The 8,969-nt window shown below is 40.2% G+C and overlaps 2 protein-coding genes and 1 long non-coding RNA gene across 5 annotated transcripts in view; 1 reads left to right on the top strand and 2 right to left on the bottom strand.

The window, feature by feature from the left end:
• LOC109130598 lies at positions 21-1,024 on the bottom strand. Its single transcript, XR_002036502.1, has 3 exons — positions 951-1,024; positions 372-848; positions 21-289 (listed from the first exon to the last, which is right to left on the bottom strand). It is a non-coding gene; the product is annotated as an uncharacterized LOC109130598 (long non-coding RNA).
• On the top strand, positions 4,266-6,699 carry LOC104760140 (phosphatidylinositol/phosphatidylcholine transfer protein SFH11-like). 2 transcript variants are annotated; one of them, XM_019239888.1, is made up of 11 exons: positions 4,266-4,570; positions 4,652-4,751; positions 4,872-5,135; positions 5,217-5,294; positions 5,365-5,466; positions 5,551-5,600; positions 5,706-5,814; positions 5,895-5,975; positions 6,058-6,132; positions 6,228-6,269; positions 6,369-6,699. In XM_019239888.1, exons 1-11 carry the CDS (start codon positions 4,377-4,379, stop codon positions 6,462-6,464), a joined length of 1,191 nt encoding a protein of 396 aa, XP_019095433.1. In that variant the 5' UTR covers positions 4,266-4,376; the 3' UTR covers positions 6,465-6,699. The 2 variants fall into 2 exon arrangements, with proteins under 2 accessions (XP_019095433.1, XP_010481312.1); XM_010483010.2 differs by having other exon boundaries at positions 4,267-4,570; positions 4,869-5,135.
• Positions 6,841-8,969, bottom strand: part of LOC104760139 (ras-related protein RABA5a) — a 2,438-nt gene continuing 309 nt past the window's right edge. Inside the window, exons 2-5 of one of the 2 annotated variants that reach the window (XM_010483009.2) lie at positions 8,179-8,252; positions 8,003-8,101; positions 7,450-7,856; positions 6,850-7,374 (exon numbers count right to left, since the gene is read on the bottom strand). In XM_010483009.2, coding sequence (XP_010481311.1) covers positions 7,049-7,374; positions 7,450-7,789 — 666 coding nt within the window. In that variant the 5' untranslated portion in view covers positions 7,790-7,856; positions 8,003-8,101; positions 8,179-8,252 and the 3' untranslated portion in view covers positions 6,850-7,048. Of the gene's footprint in view, positions 7,375-7,449; positions 7,857-8,002; positions 8,102-8,178; positions 8,253-8,969 lie in introns of those variants that run through there. The other variant, XM_019239890.1, reaches the window with a different exon arrangement.

The raw sequence follows: 8,969 nt of genomic DNA, 5'->3' as shown, positions 1-8,969 counted from the left end.
CCCCCCCATCTTTAATGGATACACGCCACTTTTTTCGGAATATACGTGGTTTAAATAATCCGGATAAGCATCAGCCCTTTAGGAATTGGCTTAATATTAACAAGCCACTTTTTGGTGAAATTTTGGAAACACATATTAAAGATCTTAATTTGAACCTGACTATGGCAAGAGTATGCCCGAGATGGAATTATTCCTCGAATCATCAGTCCGACGAGGATGGGAGAATCATTGTAATTTGGAAGGATCCGGCTACTGTCCAAGTGATGCACCAATCCAAGCAAACACTTACCTGTGAAGTAAATATTGCCAACAAGGTTCAGTTTGTCTTCACTGCAGTTTATGCCTCGAATTTACGAGATGAGAGATCTGACCTTTGGGTAGAACTCCTTCAGATCCAAAGTTTGTTCTCTCTTCAGTCATGTCCTTGGATCGTTGGCGGTGATTTTAACCAAATAATTCACTTTAAAGAGCATTCCTCGCCAAATGTAAACTCGCTAACGCCTTCGATGTCGGAACTAAAGGACTGCTTCTCTCAAGTGGAACTGTTTGATCTCAGATTTCAGGGGCCCTTCTATACTTGGACCAACAACCAACCAACATCGCCAGTTGCGAAGAAGCTTGATCGGGTTCTTGTAAATGATCTCTGGCTCAGCTATTCCCCCAACAATACCGCTACCTTTCTCCCTCCTATGCCATCTGATCACACTCCCTGACTTGTGGACCTTGCTTACCAACTCCCAAACGCTGGAACTAGACCTTACAAATTCTTTAACTACCTCACCAAACATCCTGATTTTCACCATCATGTTGAGGAATCATGGACTCAGGCCGGAAGCTTTGCTTTCACCCTGGCAGATTTTTGTTGGAAGCAAAAGACCATTAAGAGAGCACTAAAACACATAAACATAGAGAATTTTTCAAACATTCAAGAGAGAGTTAGTGAGACTAACCGTTTGTTATTGGATGTGCAGGTGCAAGCTTTACAGAATCCTTCCCCTTCTACATTCCAGCAGGAGCGTGACCTACATACCAAATGGAATTTCTTCAGAGCCATTGAAGAGAGTTATTTTAGGCAAAAATCGAGAGTGAATTGGTTGCGAGAAGGAGATTTAAATACCTCCTACTTTCATAAGATGTGCCTATCGAGAGCCAACTACAACACCATTAGGTCCTTTATGTTGGACTCTGGTGAACTGTTACTAGATCCTGAGGGGATGAGTAATCATGTTATATGCCACTTTCTGTATATTCTAGGACCTGATATGCTACCACTTTGTCCCCTATGGTCTTCGAAGGCGTGGTTGAAGCACAAAATACTTTTCGCAACACTAGTCATCACAATCAGATTATGCTTGCAATTCCATCTCCCACTGAAATCACCAAGGTCTTGCATAAATTGAATCCGAACAAGGCCCCAGGGCCTGATGGGTTTACTTCTGGGTTCTATAAGGCAGCATGGAGCATTCTAGGGCCTGAGGTTGTTGCATCGATCACCAAATTTTTCCACTCCTCCTTCCTTCCTGCCTCCACCAATGCCACTATCCTAGCATTGATCCCGAAAAATCCAGGAGCCTCCTCTATCAAAGACTATCGACCTATCTCCTGCTAGAACACTCTCTACAAAGTCGTCTCCAAGTTGCTTGTTTCCAAGCTTAAACCGATACTGCCAACACTAATTCTCCCAAATCAAATGGCGTTTGTCAAAGACCGCCTTCTTCTGGAAAATACAGTCCTGGCTGCTGAAGTAGTGAATGGTTATCATAAGATCCAAGGACCAAAGAGAATAGTGATTAAAGTAGATATTGCAAAAGCTTTTGACACTCTTTCCTGGGATTTTCTGTTTACTTGTCTACAGGCTCTAGAGATCCCTGACCAATATCTGAGATGGCTACAAGCTTGTATCTGCACAACAAACTTCACAATTGGTTATAATGGAACAATGCAAGGATATTTTAAAGGATCTTTGTAATCGCCATGAATAACCTATCTCTAATGCTGAATAGAGCTGCTGAAGAGGGGAAGTTCCAATACCATCACAACTGTGACACTGCCAAACTCACTCACCTTTGCTTCGCTGACGATCTCCTTGTCTTTGTGGATGGGTCGATGTCTTCGGTCCAAAATGTACTTCATGTTCTGAAAGAGTTCGAGGATCAATCTGGTCTAGCTATAAGCCTTCAAAAATCCTCTTTCTATGGTGGTGGCCTCATTGAGGAAGAGATTAGCTTGATAAGCTTCACTACTGGTCTCCCCCATGGTACCCTCCCTGTTCGTTATCTAGGTGTTCCTCTCTGCACAAAAAAGCTTACTATTCAGAACTGCGAGCCTCTTCTACAACAAGTAAAAAGCAAGATAAATCATTGGTGTTCAAAGTCCTTATCTTTTGCGGGCCGCCTCTTACTCATAAACACTGTCATTGCCGGGATTTCAAATTTCTGGTGCTCCACTTTCCTTCTTCCTAAAGCCTGCATTCGCAAGATTAACTCCATGTGTAATGCATTCTTATGGAAAGGACAGTTGGAGGGACATCATATTGCACGAGTATCATGGGAAGCAATAACAAAACCAAAGGATCAAGGTGGCTTGGGGATAAGAGACTTGGCAACCTGGAATAGAGCTTGTATTTTGAAGCTTATTTGGGCTTTTCTTTAGATCAAGCTCGATTTGGGTGGCATGGTATCGACTACACTTCCTGTGAGGGTCACTTAGTAGCTTCTGGACAAATGAAACAAAGACCAAGCTACTCTTGGTTAGCAAATAAGCTCCTTAAGGTTAAAGAGGAAGCATACAATTGGATAAAATTGCGAGTGGGAAATGGTACTACCTGTCGGTTTTGGTCGGATAACTGGTCTCCTTTTGGGAATCTCTCTACCTGTCGGTTAGGTATTCGAGCACTCTCTACGCTCCATCAAATTTATAATCAGGGTCGTTGGCTCCTCCCTAATCCTAGATCAGAAAAACAGGTTTCTCTTCATGTTTATCTAACAACCCTAACCCTTACTACAGTAGAAGATCACTATGAGTGGGAAATGGATGGCAAGATCTACCCAAGATACTCAACTGGTCGAGTTTATGAGCACCTTCGTAACCAATTCCCTTTGGTCCCATGGAGGAATGTGATCTGGAATAAAGGTGGCATCCCTCGGCACAACTTTTTAACATGGCTACTAACCTTGAACCGGTGTCCGACGCGTGATAGAATCCTTGGATGGGGACTTCAAACAGATCCGCACTGTCTCCTCTGCAACTCTGCTGCTGAAAGTCGAGATCATCTCTTCTTCCAGTGTGACTACTCATGGAGTGTTTGGAATCGAATAGCTACTCGGTGTATACTCCCCCCAATACGAACCTGGGACGCAACGCTTTGTCAAATGAGCAGCCTCCAAGGACCAAAGGTTCAGCAAAGATTGTGCAGACTGGCTTGGCAGTGTACGCTTTACACCTTGTGGACTGAGCGAAACTCTCGACTTCATCGGCAAAACTTCAGATCTGTGGAATCAACTCTAAAACTCATCGACACCACAATAAGGGCTAGGATTGACTCTTTCAGATTGACAAATCCTTCTATCACTTCATCGATGCTGCAACACTGGTTCTCTACTCTGTGATTACATTCTTTCTTCCACGACTTTCGTCTAAGGGACTTTTACTATTCCATCGCCTATGGAGGAGAACCCTAAGCTACCTACGACTGCAGTATCAAACTAAGATCTTTACTAAGTATTTGCTTTATTGCTGGGCTTCGATCTCTATAATTAACTAAAGCTGAGCTGCACTTTTGTAACTTTTATTTTTCTCTTTTGTAATTAATAGAAAATCCTTTTTAAAAAAAAAAGAAAAAGTGTGTAAAGATGAAAAATACTAATCCAGAAAGAAAGGAAAAACAAAAAAAAAACTTAGTGCCGAAAGGAAGTAAGTGTTTGGAATCTTTTTATGGTGGCTCATGGTCATGGGGACCCAACCTTATTTTTCACATTACTTACTCCTGATCTTATGTTTCTTTAAAATATGATTTGTATTTATTAAAACAATTTTTTTTCTTTCTCCTAAATAGTTTCTTGTACGTGGGAAAAAATGATTTTAGGGAACGTATAAAATAAACCAGTGGGTGAATTCAGAGATAATCATCATCATAAAGTGAGTTATAGTAGGCCCATTTTATTTTACAAAAACTGTAAGTGGGCCTTCCTTGCTGTTTCCGTAACAATTGAAGAAACGACGCCGTAAAGCGCAACCCAAAGACCGTTGTTATTCTTTTTTTTCTCTCTTTCCCGCGCCCGAGAGAAATCAATGATTCGATACCTCTCCCTTCCTTACAAGCTTTTGAATTCTTGAGAACAGAGCGAGCCCCCCCTCCATGAACCTTTCATACAGAGATGGGTTACAGAGACATACACATCTCTGATGGTAGTGCTGAAGACGACTCTATGCAATCTGATTCCTTGAACAACAAAGATGAAGGACACATACCACCAAATAATGAAGAAGATATGGTTGAAGCGTTTCGTAACTTGCTTCTCCTCCATGGTCACTTAACTTCAAACCATGGTGATCACAATACTCTTCTCAGGTACATAATCAAAAAAAAATTCATCCTTTTTATCTCCTGGTTGAGATTTTGATTCTTCTCAGATTGTTTCGAACCAATCAGGTTTCTAAAAATGAGGGATTTTGACCTGGAGAAATCCAAAGATGCGTTTCTCGATTATATGAAGTGGCGACTTGATTCTAAAGTGGATTTGATCTCTAAGGTATAATCAACAAAAAAAAAAAAAAAAGGGAACCAGTTAGTTTTTTTGTTTTTTGTTTTTTTTTCCGTTAACTGGAACAGCAGGGACTCACAACGTGTTCGACGAAATGTCTGACAGAAGTTTAAGTTTGAGGAATACGATGAAGTGAAGAAACATTACCCTCATGGATTTCATAAGGTTGACAAAAGCGGTAGACCAATCTACATCGAGAGGCTCGGGATGGCTGACCTTAACGCCTTTCTTAAAGCAACCACTGTTGACAGATATGTTAACTATCATATCAAAGAGCAAGAGAAGACGCTGAGCTTGAGATATCCCGCTTGTTCGATTGCTTCAGAGAAGCACGTTTCGTCTACCACTACTATTTTGGATGTCTCTGGAGTGGTAAGTATGACTACTTTCTCGTAGAGATGAGAATCGTTTGATTCTTTGTAAGCTGCTAATCCATTTGTTCTTGCAAAAAAGGGAATGTCAAACTTTTCAAAACCTGCGAGATCACCTTTCATGGAAATTCAGAAGATAGACAGCAACTACTACCCTGAGGTAGGTTCGGATTTTGTTACCAGCTTCATCAACAATTAATGCCTTGTGAATCTGATTGGTTTGGTTCTAGACTTTGCATCGCCTCTTCGTTGTCAATGCCAGTTCTGGATTTAGGATGTTGTGGCTTGCACTCAAGACCTTTCTTGATGCTCGGACTTTGGCTAAAGTTCAAGTATGAATTTGATGCTTCTTTCTTTTTTTTTGTTTTGTTTGGTTTAGTCACAAGCTCTTTACCAGATGGTTATGTTTGTTCAAGGTGCTAGGACCCAACTACCTTGGAGAGCTACTCGAAGCAATAGATCTAAGGTCTAAACCTTTTGTAAATTTGATTTTTTTCTGTTAACTGGTCGAAGGATTTGTTTGCTTTGGAATCTCAGCATTGTTTGTGTCTGATGTCCAAAAAAAAAACAGCAACTTGCCAACATTTCTTGGAGGAAATTGCACTTGTTCAGATCATGGAGGCTGTCTTTTTAGCGATGAAAGAACTTGGAATGATCCAGACATCAAGGAAAAGATCCAGGTTTGTGCCAGAACTATTGAACTTCCATCAAGTACTACTATACACAGTGAAATTAGTGATAACTTCTTCAATATTTGTAGGAGTCTTCCACAATCGAAGATGCTGATTCAGAGACGCAAACTACAGATAAAGTCTCAGAAAATGCTTCAGCTAATCAAAAGGTACAAAAGGATTGTGTTATGAAAATCAAATTCTAGGAATTTCACCAGTATTGATGCTAATTTAGATGTAAATGGAATGCAGGAAAACTCAGGCAAGATCATGATTACATTGGAGAAGTATACCGCCCTAAAAACTGCTGTTAAGGATTCCCAGAAGGTGAAACCGCGCGTATTGATATATACATTTCACAAGAATAAATATTTGATTTCATGAATCTTTTGTCTGAATTTGTGTGGTTGGTTCCTCTGCAGAAAATTGAAATGTTGGAGGTATCACTCCATGAGACCAAAAAGGTAAAGAGAGACCAACAAGATAAGCTAAATTGTACTACTTGTAATCTTGTATAGTTTGTATATATGCTTAAGAGTCAATGGCCTTTCTCTTATTTTCAGGTCTTGAAGGGACTCGCAGAGATCATTAAACCGAATGAAACCGAAGCAAACCTATTGCCAAATACAAACCGGTTTAGAGTAAGACAAATTAGTTAAGAAAAATGTCCGGTTTAATGAGCTTGAAATGATGATAGATAGTGTGTGGAATCCGTACTACGGTGATAAATGCAATCATGTGTGGAGCCAATCTGTCTCACATGCCCTCTAATTTACTTCCACAAACAACTGCACTGCACTGCACGTGTGATCTCTGATGCTTCAACTTCATTTGCTCACACATTTATTTCTCTATGTTTTATTAAAATCTAATTCCACAGCTCGATTTGATCCTCTTCCCGATGACAAAGACAAATGCTTCATAGTAGTACTATTTTAATTTAGGGATTAGATCATTTTTAGTAGCAAGATCTAATGTATCAAGATTTGGCTGTGATGCATAACAAGTAACAACTAACAACAACATCAGAAAGACTGACCATCATCATCATCATGAGCAAACTTTATAGAGAGTAGCGTGTGAGTTTAATAAAGCTTCTGCAATAGAAAATTTACAGATTGCTACACCTAAACACAGCCCTATCCCAAATTTCAACATTCATCGCAGAGTGGACAAAATAAACAATCAAAACAGATGATAAATACTCTTTGCTTTTGAAAGCTCTCTACAATTTCAGTTTCTATCAAGAAGAACAACATCCACCTTTCTTGGACTCCCCCTGCCCCTCTGACGGAATCACAACTTTCTTACCATTGCTGAGTGAAGCAGGATCTTGCTTGTTTAGCTCCTGCGAGCTCATCACTTTCCTGCTCAGTATGTTGTATATCTCTTTCACAACCGTCTCAAATGCAGCGGCCACGTTTGATGAGTCCAAAGCCGATGTCTCCATGAAGAAAAGACCTTGTGCTTCAGCCAAGGCTTTTCCTTCTGCTGTTGAGACCTCTCTCAAGTCCTTCAGATCCGACTTGTTGCCCACCAGGATCGTCACAACGTTCATATCAGAGTGTGCTGCAACAGTTTCATTGAGATTGTTCAGCCGAAGATAAGTAAGAAAGGGTATTTTTTTAAGGTGTGGATTCTTACTGTGTAGCTCGTTGAGCCATCTACCAATGCTGTGGAAAGTCTGCCGTCTGCTGATGTCGTAAACCAGAAGAGCTCCAACTGCACCTCGGTAGTACGCAGAAGTGACTGCTCTGAAGCGTTCTTGACCTGCTGTGTCCCATATCTGTGCTTTGATCTCCTTTCCGTTGATATCCATCTTCTGCGTCTGAAACTCCACTCCAATGGTCGACTTTGAATTGGGATAGAACTCATCCCTCGCAAATCTGGCAAGCAAATTTGATTTCCCAACTGCAGAATCACCGATTAGAACTATCTTAAAGAGGTAGTCTTCGCTCTTGTCGTCCTCAGAGTAGAAAGCCATCTCCTTTTTTTTTATGCTCGAGATTATCCCTTCTACAGAAACATGTCTTAACCACTGGCTTGTAAGCCTGTGTACACAAAGTTAAGAAGAAAACAAAGTGCCAAAGTGAGGAAGAGGGAAGACAAGAATAAGTAGAGTTGGCAAAGGAAACAGGAAAGATTGAGATCTAAGAGTTAAGAAGAAAAGGTGAAACAAGAGAATCTTTAAGATCACCTGTGTACTTGAGGAGGTAGCTTCCTAGAAGGTTCTGTTCAACAAAGTTGACTAAATTTCAAAACTTTCAGCTCTCAATCTCAACCACCGTAAGAAAATCTAACACAAACAGAGGATTCAGCACAAAAAACACCATTATGATTCCAAAAGTAAGGAAGGCAGCAGTAACAAGTTACCTCTTCGGAAAGCTGGATCTGACCCCTTTAAAACCTCCTACAGAAACTTGTCATACAAGCTCACATAAGCAAGCCTAAATACAAGAAACAAGTAAAGGCAACTTAAGTTACACAAAGCTCAGCATGAGAATCTAAGTAAGAAGTCGGTAGATACAAAACTAAACTATTGAGAAATCACAAGGCATCATGAAAGCCTCCAATAAGAAAGCAGAGAAATATTCTGATCTATCATAAAGAGGGGAAAAAAAAAACAGAACTGAGACAGAAAAGACAAGCAGCGGGCCCAATTCAACCAACAAAATACTCATCACTTTAGATCACACAAAGTGCAAAACTAAACACTGAAAGAAAGAAATTCTCAGTCTTTTGTCTTTAGGGGCTCACATTAAAAAGATGAATTGAGTAAATTGGTTTCTGCTTAACTACGAAAACCTTCCTTCCAAAGGTAGGCCGCCACACAGAATTTTTTAAAAGATGATGAGACATAAACACACAAACAAACAAACAAACAAAATCGAAAATTTTCACCTAAGAAACTAACTAAAGTCAAGTGAAGAGAACCCAATCCGCTTAAAGGAGAGTCAAAGAGAGATTTGGGATATATCTTTTAAAGCAAACAGAGCATTTGTAATGGAAACCAAGTCAACAAGACAAAGAGTTACATGAGAGATCACATCACATTCCCGTCAAAATGTAAGATCACACACACACACAACACACAAAACGCTGATGATCACAAATTCACAGACCCATTTTGCAAAAGAACTCACATTTACAGGGATAATCATGTA

Source organism: Camelina sativa, chromosome 18, assembly GCF_000633955.1.
Source record: "Camelina sativa cultivar DH55 chromosome 18, Cs, whole genome shotgun sequence".
NCBI classification, from domain to species: Eukaryota; Viridiplantae; Streptophyta; class Magnoliopsida; order Brassicales; family Brassicaceae; genus Camelina; species Camelina sativa.
The sequence above is the reverse complement of the archived record's forward strand: the minus strand, read 5'-3'. Positions and strand labels throughout refer to the sequence as shown.